General features: G+C 34.1%; 1 protein-coding gene across 1 annotated transcript in view; it reads left to right on the forward strand.

Annotated features, from left to right (window-relative positions):
• Positions 1 to 11,136, forward strand: part of LOC150084433 (uncharacterized) — a 242,229-nt gene extending 231,093 nt beyond the window's left edge. Inside the window, exons 10-11 of the mRNA XM_090376229.1 lie at positions 6,758 to 6,821; positions 10,984 to 11,136. Of these exons, the coding sequence (XP_090232355.1) occupies positions 6,758 to 6,821; positions 10,984 to 11,136 (217 nt within the window). The remainder of the gene's footprint in view (positions 1 to 6,757; positions 6,822 to 10,983) is intronic.
• The last annotated feature ends 1,909 nt before the right edge of the window (positions 11,137 to 13,045 follow it).

Below are 13,045 nucleotides of genomic sequence, written 5' to 3' on the forward strand. Positions count from 1 at the left end.
ACAGCCTATTGTTGAAGCAGTTGCTTAATAATGCCTCAGATTCTGGAAAACACTTGGCAAGAGCTTGAGTATCATCTGTCGAGCTACAAAAGGTGCCCACATTGAACTTTACTAACCTTCATAAAAACTTGGTGAGTTACTCTATAATAACAAACAAATTATTTATTGCACCTTATAGATGCTGAGATATATGTGTGTATTTTGGATACCTCTAGCCCGGACACCCTGTATTAGGGAACAGTGCAACTATAACATGATTTTCATGTTGGCTCATGCACAATTTCGTCTGCGAGTAACACCAGGTGAACTTAAAACCCAGCACTAAGCTGAAAATGTAGCGACCTGCGCAGCAATACATCCAAGTTTACGAAGCTTAAAAAATGTCAAATGTGTGAGAGCTATATTTCCCATTTATTATAGTTGTATTGGTCAGAGACACTTGTCATTCACTGTATTCACAAGATTTTTTGTTCAAACAGAAATTTTGTGAGACGGGATAGCATGAGCGTAGGAGCACATTTCTGGAGGTTACTGCCATAAAACAATAAAAACAACTTGCAGTTCCTGGTTTATTGGGCTTTTCTGTTAGCACAGTCTAATTATAAATAGGGAGTAAACTTGATCTTACTGCATTTGCAATAATAGCAATAGCTGGAATTCTGTGGGTTTTCATGTTATGGTGAGATGGTTTCCCCTTCCTCTTCAATCATATAAAAAACAAATAAATTATCAGAATCTTCTCTTTTGTGCGTGTCGTTCATCATTATTGATTGGTTATCTTTTTTACTGTTTTAAAATTTACAATCTAAAAAAAGTCTGTGAACAGAAATATCAATTAGTATGTATATATTACAGTAATAATCAAGCTATATGTAAGCATACATAGTCTGCGACCAGTACAACTAAATTGGAAGGAAATATAGCTCTAGAATATTTGAAATTTGACATGTTTACATGTGACATCAGTGTATGAGATGATAGTGTGTTTCCATCTTCAAGGTAGAAACATACTACATATTCTCGCTTTACACACACGAACCTCATATATCTCTTACCTTCATTCACCCGCGTGTGTTATCCTACAAATGTCTGTCTTGCACTGTTCTCCTGCATTCTGGGAAGCTATATGAATATACTACTTATTTATTATTATTAGCTATATGGTGTAAGGAAGCCTGAGGCTTATACTGCACCAACCAAAAAAAAAAAATGTGTGCCAAGCCCATACTCACCAGATGTGAGACCCTTATTCATACAGCTTCCCAGACATGGGTAAGCATCCTCGTTCTAAGAAGCCAAGCAGTGAGTGCAAAAGGAAAGCATTAAGTATAGAAGAGAAACTTAAAATAATAATACGTTTTGAAAGAAATGAGAGAATGTGATATCTCGAGACTCAAGAGCAACAGGCTTAAGCGAATCCACATTGCGCACCATCGGAAACAATGCCGCAAAAATAAAAGCTACTGTATAGCTGGAACAACTTTAAGTGCCACAAAGTCAATTAGAACAAGGCCTAAAGAAATAGAGGAAATGGAAAGGCAGCTAAGCATATGGATTAAAGACAAAAAAAAAAAAAAAAAAGCAAGCTTTCTCACAGTGAAAGAGAAAGCACTAACCATGTGTGAAAACCATGTTTAAAAAGAAACCACCAGATCCTGCAGAAGTGGCTCCTTTTAATGCTAGTAGTGGCTGGATTAGTGGCTTCAAACACCTCTACTCTTTTTACAGTGTTAAGCTGTAACACAGATGAGGAAATTGCAAAGGCATACAGAAAATAATTGAAGGCAGCAGCTACAAATTGGATCAGATTTTCAATCTGGATGAAACATGCCTCTATTGGAAACATATGCCTTCAAGGACCTACATCTCTAAGGCAGAAGCACATGCCTCAGGATTTAAGGCTGCAAAAGATCGCTTAATTAACTGTGATGATCACCACCAATGCCAGCGGAGACTTGAAGTTAAAACCAGTAGTGGTTTATCACTCTGCAAATCTGCCTGCTTTAAAAGGAATTGTGAAATCCAGCCTTTGTGTTCACTATGTGTCTAGAGAGAAAGGTTGGATGACTGGGCAAATATTCACTGATATTTTAGTTGAAGCTTACTGTGACACTTTCAAGAATTATTGCAAGAAGAACTTAGATTTTAAAATTCTAATAATTCTTGATAGCGCACCAAGCCATCCTCAGACGTTTGCTGAACTCTCTCTGAATATCAAATTCATCTTTTTACCTCCGATCACAACCTCTCTGCTCCAGCCTCTTGACCAGGGTGTGATTGCAGCATTTAAACCTTACTATTTATGGTGAACCACAAGATGCTAATTGCTGCTACTGAAGCTGACGAGGCACAAACTGTTGTTTGGAAGAATTTTGGAAGAGATTTAACATCAAATTTGCCATTGACATGATTGTAGAAGCCTGGAATGATGTAGCAAAAGACTGCTTAAATCGTGTGTGGTGGAAACTTATCCCTCATTTAATTCATGATTTTGAAGGCTTTCAACCTTCAGAACAACTAAAACAAATCGAAGCAGATTGTGTTGCTCTTGCACAAGAAGTTGGTTTCGAGGAAGTAGAAGATGTAGAAGACCTTCTAGAGTTTCACAATGAGGATCTATCTACTGAAGACTTGCAACAACTTGTTGCAGCTACTCAAGTGGAAAGTCAAGATGAGGATGATGACGAGAACTTAAAACAGCAGAGTTTTATCAGCTACTTTAAGTGGAATTGAAAAGCACCTGCAGTGGATTGAATATAATGATTATAATGTTCAACGTAGTAAGATAGTGCTTGGTGGCATTCAGACCATTTGTAACAATACAGCCAGCTCCTTTATGAAAGAAGGAGGCAGGAAAACCAACAAAAGCTGGATAGCTAATTTAAACCAGCACAGAAGAAAGGAAAGCAGAACAGTGAATCACACCCTTCCACATCGGGAATAACAACATTTCTTCCTAAGAATGATAACCCTCCTTCTGCCTCTTCGCTATAACGCACCATCTACAGCCATTCATTACACCCACTTCAAACAAGCAAACTTCATATCTTATCAAGATAAAGTGCTATATTTACTGTAATATTTATTTATTTATTAAATTTATTAGAAATTTAAGATGTTTAAACCTGTGTTAGCAACTTTATTGGGTTTTAACTTTTTTTTTTAGTTTTACTTACCAGACAAATTTTTTTTTTTGAGTGCTCTGCCCCTATCCCTATTTTTCCCATAAGCCCTGTTGTTTGTAATGCACAAAATAGTTTTGTGTCATTAAAGATTAACTTACTCTTCAAGCCACTGTTTATCCGGCATATTTTATATGCTGCTGAAATTTGGGCATCTGCGTCGCCTTCACTTCAAAAACCGGTGTTCTCGTGTGAATACTGGACCCTGAAATGGGCCACAAATAAGCATCGCCGACCCCCTCAATTGAGAACAACTGACATGGCTGAGCAGCTAAATGTACCCAGGCTCCTGAGGTTAATTGACAGCAGACGTTTAATGACTTCAGTAAAAATGTACACAGGAGTAATAAACGCCCCAAACATCTGGAATTTCTGTCAGTGGCACAATCCTACGCCATCCTTGAGGTCAGAGCCCACACTAATCCTCAAATACAACCGGTTGAAACTGTGTAGTCGGTTCCTACCTGCCCAGGCACTCCCCAAAATTCAGGCACTGCTCCGTCTTGGAGTCGACCTTCAGAAATTAGCTACCGACTACAAATACCGTCACATGCTCCTCAAGTGGATTCTATCTGTGGAACTAGGATAATTTCCTCCATATGACGTTTAGTCCTCATTTTTCATTATTATAATTTACATGTTTGTAACTCATAATTTCCATGTAACGGTATTTTTTTTTTTCCTTTTTGCCAATTAATTTCATTTATAATTTCATTTATAATGTAAAACTCCTGGCCATGTCGCCGTGTTGAGTATTATTGTCTCTAGTACATGTCCTGTACTTATTAGCAATAAAGAATTTATTTATTTATTTATTTAAAGCATAATTTTTCATTAAAAAATACAGATTTAATAAGTATTAAATGTGTTGAAGATAATGATAATTATGGTCCATTAAAAGGTAAACATACACAAACTTGGGCATCTGTCAGATGTCATGTGACCATGTTTGTTACAATCTGGATCTGACCACAGTCTGTTAAGGCAAAGGACCTTTGCTGATGCCTCTTATAAGGCATCAGCAAAAAGTCCCTTGCACCTCTCCTATTCAAGTGAATTTCATCATTACAAAATAAATCCCTTCTTTTAAGTAGGGCAGGCTAAGCTGAGCAAAACTTCTTCATAAGCCATGCAGAGAACCTTGCTTTATTTTATTTTGATAGCAGATTAAGTCATTAGTTTTACAAGGACCCCCATGGAGCATTGCAGATTTATTTATTTAATTTTCTTATCATTATTGATAATAAAATAAAAATAAATACTGTAGTTATTGTCAATCCATTGTAGGATGGAAGCCTTGCTTCATTTTGTTTTGCTGGTGAATTAAGTTATTAGTTCCACAAGTGACTGCAAGAAGCATTGCATCATTATTACTGATAATAAAATAAAATAAATCTGCATCCATTATCAATCCACTGCAGGAGGAAGGCCTCCTCAACAAGTCATGTTACTGTTACAAAGAATTTATGAAAAAATCCATTTCAGGGAATGGACCATAATCTGTACATGGTCCAGTACAGGTTAGCAGATTGACCATATTAGGAAGTCAAGAGCTTGAATCCCGGTCTACTCAAAGAGCGTGTGCTGTTGCACTCCTGGCCATTTGTCTATGGTGGCCTTTTGTTATTGATACTGAATGAAAAATAGAAATGGTTCAGAAAGAGTGGTGTAAGGTTATGTTTACATAATGAAAACGGTAGTTCTAATTGTTTGAAGTAATTACGTTTACACATTGTTATTGTTTTCCAGAGTTTCAAAACTTTTAAAGTTTAATAAACCTATCTACATCATATTTAAATTGTTAGTACATAATATTTTTGGATATCTTTGAGGTTGGTAATATTCATGTTACTTCGTGTAGCTTTACTATTGTGGGCATCTATGGACAAAAAGTATTAAAATAGAGAACACGGCATCTGCTCATATCACAGGAAAAAAGTGTCTGTTGAATGCAATCTGAAGAGGTTTCCCCCCCCCTGCAAAATCCTTAGAAAAGAATTTTCAGTAGGCAAACAAAAAATAAAATAATACTAGAAAAATTTGCCAGTCAACTGGTTATAGATGCAGGGAACTCAGTATAGAAAAAAAAAGTGTCCTTCAAAATACCCTGTGAGGAGATTATTTATGATTTTATGAATTTTGGTTAGCTTTTGAATTTGAAAACTAACTAAAATTGCCATTTATTGCAAATGAGAAATTAAACCTGACAAACAACCAGTCATGATGTTGAAAAAACAAAGAATAAGATAGAACTCTTTCCATTTATTCCTTTTGTATGCGGAAACAGAAGATGAGGGGCCTTTAGACTGCTACAAAGTAGAATAAGTGTAAAAGTCATGAACAATTTAGTTGTGTTGATTTTCCTTTGTTTTATTCAGAAATATTTTTCACCATTAAAATTGCAGCATTTTCTCATTTATGTGCTTATCTTCTTATTTCACGTGAAAATTCGAGGGTTTAGTGTCAAACAATGTTAACTACAAAATAATTTTTTAGTTAACTTTATAATTGACGGTTACTAAGAGATTTCGATCTTTCTTAATTTTCCTGTAATTAGGTACTAAAAACACTAATCAAAAGAGTATAAATTTGTATTTCACTACTGATAGCCTCTCTTGTCAGGTCTGAACAGAATTGCAGGCACATCATTTTTCTGGCTTGACCTTATATTTCTTGACCAAGTCATCATTTCATTTTTGTTTCACACCATTAGTTCCCACATTTATAACCATGCTCCCTTTAGTACCTTAAGAACTAGTAACTGGTAAGACACAATAGACAAGCCCTACTTCCTTTCTATCTGTCTTTATTATAGAATATATTCCCAGTTTCTTTAAAAATTAAATTACCTATTCATATTACCTCACTTGGAACTACAGTACTTTCCATCTGATGATCCACTGTTTCATACTGGGAATGTATTCTGATTATAGAATATTTCCCAGTTTCCCTAAGAATCAATTATTCACTAACACTATCTCATTTGGAACCAAGGTACTGTTATCGAATAATCCATTCTGTGGTTCTATTTCATCTTTCTTTATTACAAAATGCATTCCTGGTTTCTCCTTGCAATTTAATCACCTACTAATGTTATTTCACTTGAAACCAGAATAGTCTACATCTGATGATCCATTCTGGATTATCAGATGTGGATTATTAGAGCAAATTACTTTCCATTGTGAGCAAGGCAGTAAGTTGTTTTTTTTTTTTTTTGTGATGAGAAAAGTATAAATGATTTGGATTTTTTTTATATTTTATTTATTCCTGGCAGTTTAAAAATGTTTAGTCTCTTGTATCATTTAACCATTCTAATACTAAATACTAATATTACTGAAACTGTCATAAATGAGGTTTTTTTTTTTTTTTTAACCTTTTTCGTTTTTTTTTTTAATATATTTATGCAAAGATAAAAATATTTGGCATACTTTTTTGGGTGGCCCTTGTATGTATGGTCTATAGAGTCCTATAGACAAAAGTAGAACTCGTGGTACTTGTTAGCCCTGGTAACTGAAATTTTTATTTTATTATAATAGTGTTAAGTAAAGTAATAACATTCCTTCTGATCTAATTAGCTTGAATTGTGGCCGGTGCATTCTTTATCCTCCTCACTCAGAGAGCAGCGTACAAGATGATGAGGTAAGTTTTAAAAAGTATAGAGATTGTTTCTAGATAGCCTAATTTATGTTAAACAAAAGGATATTTTTGACTTAATTTTTTTTATACAGACTTTCCTTGTCAACCACAGGTGAACAGGAGGTTCATTCCTGAAAGGTACTGTGTTTGGCAAAACGGCAGCTAGCAAGACTAAGGTCTATTATTAAATAGTGGATTAAAGGAACAAACATTAATTATGCCAATAAGATATATGACAAAATACAATAAATTGCTTTACTACAAAGACAGACATTGTCTCCAAGACTTGGCATTAAAAAGGAACATTATAATATGGCAAGTTAATGCTACAGTTAGGATTATATATGTCAAAGTGAAATTATACTATTAAGTACCAGTATAACCTGCCGGAGCAGGCCATGGAGTTTTGTTAATGATATATAGGAATTTTGCTAGTGGAGACAAAAGGTGATTATACCTTTGTATAAGGCAATCAGTGGTCAGGCCACACCTTCAGTACTACGTAGATGTGTGGAGGCTTCATTTTGGGAAGGAGTAGAGTTGCTAGAATGAGTACAGAGAAGGGCAACAAGATTGGTGAGAGGAACAAAGGGGTTCTCTTACCAGAGAGGCTTAAATTCTGTAAGTTACAGCATCTGGAGACTAGGCACCTGCAAGGTGATCTGATTGAGGTGTACAAGGCCTTGATTGGTTTGAGCAGGCCTAGTGCTGATGGGATACTTCCACTTGCTCAGATTAAGAACCTGAGGAGGCATAAATTCAAATTGAGGAAAGACAGTTGTAGAATAGATGTGTGGAAGTTTGCCTTTAGCCAGCAAGTAGTTGATTACCGGATCAGATTTCCATCTGTTGTTGTGAAAGTTGATAGCTTAAATAAATTTAAGGTTGAACTAGACAAACATTTGGAGTGACCGGATGGGTGAAGTTTTTTTTTTTTTTGTTTTTTTTTTTGGGCTGATGTTCTATAAGCTTGCTTTCTTGCCTCATATGCCTCAACTAATGCTAATACTTTCTTCAGTTGTAAAGTGTTAGTGCAAAAATTTAATGAAGAATGCCCAGTATGGTGGTCATGCCAGGTGAACTGCATGAATGGATGCTGCAACAATTAGCAGTTGGAAAATTTGGGCAGCATACCTAAGCATTTTATACATATTGATGGTTGAAATTTTCAACCATCAATATGTATAAAATGTATAATATGATGGTTGAAGAATCTTTTTTTTTTTTTTTTTTTTTACCTTTAGTTAAAATATCTTATAAATAAGATTTTTTGAGTATAAGATATTTTGTCTCACCAAGGATATCGGAGTAATTAGTCAATTTATAAGAATAATACCAGGATCCTGAGGACATTAAGGCTAGTGAGTACAATGGAAGAAGAATAAACAGTTCTAATGCAACAGGTTTATTCAAAAATTTAGGAGAATGCATGCTTCTGGATTTGTCCACTTCATTGACAGAGTGGTTTGGAAACGACAGTTGCATTTTTAATATAAAAAGAGAAGGAGACATGTTGATATTCAGAAATACAGGGTTAGTCCCATTAGCAAAATGAGAAATCAATATTAGTGAAGAGGAAAAATATTTTTTGTCATACCTCCGCAATGAAAATATGTGATTCTTGAGGAAATAAACATGTTTATTTGGAAAATCACCATAAAAAGTCTATCACATCTCCAAAAGATGTACCAATATTTAATGTTAAAATAAAGGGATATATGTATAATTCAAGTTTGTAATACAAGTGTAAAAAAAAATGTTCTCTATAACGCATTTAACTTCGGAAAAAATATCATAAATCATTGTGAAATAGTTATGTTTCAATAATATATAATCAGCATACCTGTAATTGCCGTTAAAAATGTTTGCTACTAAAGGATTTTCTCTTCTATTCCTGCTTACTTTCCCTCACAAGGAACTAGCAGTAATCCCCCATCATTACAGGATCCCAGTGACCTTGGTACACTTTTCCATCGTGGAAATATCTTAATGAAACTGCCCCCTTCCCCTTGTTCATCACTCACATCTCCCAGATTTTTGGAGAAAAATTCAAGATGGAATGAAGAAAATGAATTTTCAACGACATTCAGCAGCCCATGTTTTTGTAGTACTCGAGTAAATTAGACACTAACATTTCATAGTTTTCTTCTTTCCTATTACCCAAAAAAACCATGCACTACTGCCTTAAATGATTGCCAAGCTGCCAATTCAACTTCCTTTAACTGGGTTTTAAACACATCATCTTTCAGGAGTTTCATAATTTGGGGTACTATGAAAATTCCTTAAGTTTGGCAAATGTTAAATTAGGAAACACACTTCTCAAGTATGCAAATCTGTTACCTTTATCTAGTCCCTTCACAAAATTTTTATCAATCCAAGTTTGATGTGCAGGGGTGGAAGAAGAACTTTGTTTGATTACACTAAAGGAATATATTTTTCATTTCATTCTCCTGGTATGAACTTGTCCTGCTTGTCCTAGTGTTTGCACAACAAAATGTTCTTATGTTCCATAAACACACAAAAAAAAACATTTTGTGAAAGCCCTTGCAAACTAACAAGCAAACCAATAACCTTAAGATCACTGCATATGTTTGAACCATAATCATGGTATTTTATAGGATGTAGAACCCTGGACATGTTTTCATGACTTTCTTTAAATCCAACTGCATGAAACACAGGAACTGATGGAAATTTGTTGCTATTATGAAGCAAAACTGCTTTTAAACTTAATTTTTTGGCATCTATGAATAAATGCCATTCATCTGACTTATGCATGACATCTAGTTCTTTCAGAAGTCCAATAATGTCTTTGCAAAAACACATACCGTCCTCTGTAGCAAAATATTTCAAACCTTTCATGTCTTTTTCGAAACACTGAAATCTTTGTTCCTGCTGCGAGTATATTCCACTGCTGCAACCTAGAACCTAACAGTTCAGCTTGTTCTTTCGGCAGCTTAAGTCTCAAATCAAATCATTTAACTCATCTTGTTTGATTAACAAGATGAATGTCAAGGCATTCATTGAGAGATCATTGCTCCAGTAAGAAAGCTTGAAGGTGACAATAGCAACATAATGCAGTAGATAAATAAAGTCAAATGTGGCAAAGAGTATTCTACAAGATTGAAAATGTTTAAACTGATCAGAATGATGGACTTTGTTGAAAAGCTAAATAAGTACAGGAGAGACACAATACCATTTATTGGATTTTAAACCAATTTTACTGCATATTGTGACCCCTTCACCAGAGATAATTTTTAAATTTGAAATGAAAGACACAATTCTTCCATGTTACTATCTCATTGTTATTTGTAGGTTTAAGATTTTCTTATGGACAGTGGCAAAGCCAGTTTGGTGGTCTGATAGGCCAGGAAATTGCTGCCAAAAAAAAAAAAAAAAATTGCCCAGCTAGTATCAACAGGGTTTCGTTCACTTCCTTTCGTGGTGTGTGTGAGTGACATTTAAATGAACTACAGTATTTAAACTGTTTTTCCTTTTGTTCAATACACATATGACATTGTTCATCAGAAGAATTGCAAATATACAGCTGTTTAACTTCAAAAATTTCATAATTTGTAATTTGAACTATAATAAAGTAAGCCACTTTCAGTTAGCTGCGTCATACGATTAAAATTGGTTGGTTTCTGAGAATATTCTCTCGTTTATGATTGACACATTGAAAAGTCACATAGAATAAGGACATAATCTTGTTAGTCAATCAACTATTCCACATTGCTCTTCAAAATTATCATCCAGAAACTGTTATATATTTAGTGTGTATTGTGACAGTACCTAATGTGGCTAAATTAATGTGGCATTTTCATGGACTGATTTATAGTTTGGGTTTCACATCTTGTTTCTATCTTTAAATTGACACATGGTCCACCCTGCGCATGCTCTCTCTCTCTCTCTCTCTCTCTCTCTCTCTCTCTCTCTCTCTCTCTCTCTCTCTCTCTCTCTCTCTCTCTCTCTCTCTCTCTCTCTCTCTCTCTCTCTCTCTCTCTCTCTCTCTCTCTCTCTCTGTGTGTGTGGCAAATTGACAATTTTAAAAATATGATTACTTTCAGGTGATTAAATTTGGGAAACTGTCTATTTTTGGTTTTATTACATATAACAGATGAATATTTTAAAAAGTTTGCTGCATATTTTTAGAAATAAGTTTTTACAGAACGGTACTGCTGGTGATGATGTCAAAAGCAATGCTGATGGTTCAGAATGTGGTTTGCTACCACCATCACTTCAATTTCCTGAAGGTCCATACTGGGATATATTTGTTTCATATATTAGAGGTGATAGTGGACTTGCTGTTCGCCTAACCTAATTGACTATGCAGTAAGTAACGTAGTATTAATTAAATCTGAGGCAAATTGAAATATGTTACTTTTAAATTTGAACATACTTACAAAATTTGCATAATTTACATAATAATAACAAAATTGAAATTTGCTTCATATATTAAAGGTGATAGTGGACTTGCTGTTTGCTTAATTGACTATGTAGTAAGCAATATAATATTAACATATTATAATATAGTATGGAAACTTGAAATATATTACTTTTCAATTTAAATTTGAACATAATGACAAAAACTGATTGCTTAGAATTACAAAAAACAAAATGGAAAGGTGTTTTTTTTTTTTTTACTGTTTATTTTAAAAGATGATACTGTATTATAAGTTGGTATTCTTACCTTTGAATTTTTATTTGTTGTGTACAAGTAGTTCTCGACTTTACGAGTTAATTCGTTCCTAGTGTGCTCGAAAAGCAGGAATTTATTTCCCATAGACAATGTTAAAAATAGGGGTTACGTTATCAACAATGAAATTAGTTAGCTAACTAGTTTGTTTAAACAATGATTGATTTATCCAAAGAAATGAAAATGTAGCCTGTAAAATCAAGCAAATTATAATAATAAAGAAATTATTTGACTTACAAATGTTAAAGAATGTTTATTCCTCATCATCATCATCATTGACTAAATGCACATTCGTTGATTATTATTGGCTCAGCACTCGTTAGTTTGTTGCACAAGGAGTCGTCTTCAGAAATGTTTCAAGAGGTGTTTATTTCCAAAATAATCTTCTCTTTTCTTTATAAATTTCAGTAGCATGCATAACCATTTTTTAAAGGAACGCACAAATTGCAACTAACACGATTTGTGTGGAGTAATAAGTTTACGAAGCAAAAAAAAAAAAAAAAAAAAAAACAATGAAGAGAAGATTCTAAAAATTTATTTGTTTTTTATACGATTGAAGATTTCAGTAATGGCCAACACATTTCACCATAATAACGTAAAAACCCACACAATTCCAGCTATTGGTATTTTCACAAATGCAAGAACATATTTTACTACCGGTTTATAATTGATTGCACTAACAGAATGGACCAATAAACCAGAAAGTACAAATTGTTTTTATGGTCGTGACTTCTAGAAATGTGTTTTAGAAAAATATCACAAAGCCGTTCAAAATTGTTTCTTATAACATATGATAGCATTGAAAGTGTAGTGCGTTTAATGATTTGAATTGGTAACTAAGTCAATTTAGACTATAAAAATGACCTTTTGGGGAATTATATAGCAAAAATTTGAACTTCCAAGGTCGCAGAATGAATTACCAAAAAACAATGTATTATTGGATTCACATTATGATATTTTTGCGATACTTGACAATATTTCTTAGTTGGTGTGTAAAGCCTAGTAGCTTCCAAGATAAATTCTTTGAATGCTTCCCATTTTGAATTTGCTGATGATGTTACCAACAGAAAATACTTCCCAAAATGGGAAGCATTCAAAGAATTTATCTTGGAAGCTACTAGGTTTTACATACCAACTAAGTATTTTTTTCAAGGTTTAGGCCTAAATGGATGTCAGATGAACTAATGAGACATATTGCAGAGAAGAAAAATGCATGGGATACTTATAAATTAATGGGTGACATGGAAGCCTATGATAGATATAAGCTGGTCTGTAACCAAGTCAAAAAGGAGATTAGGCAGGCAAAAGCAGATTAAGAGAAATCTTTGGCAAAGAATGCAAAGAAAAACAGCAAAGAATTCTTTACCTATGTAAACTCTAGAAGGAAAGGGATGTATCAGATTGGTCCACTGGATATTGATGGTTCAGCGGTTGATGATTCTGCTCAGGTGGCTAACAAACTAAATGAGTATTTTGCATCTACATTCACACATGAGGAATTATTCAGGGAGGGCAATGCCAGAGATGAGTTAAA

Source organism: Mastigoproctus giganteus, chromosome 6 (genome assembly GCF_048544385.1).
Source record: "Mastigoproctus giganteus isolate SK-2022 chromosome 6, ASM4854438v1, whole genome shotgun sequence".
Lineage (NCBI taxonomy): Eukaryota > Metazoa > Arthropoda > Arachnida > Uropygi > Thelyphonidae > Mastigoproctus > Mastigoproctus giganteus.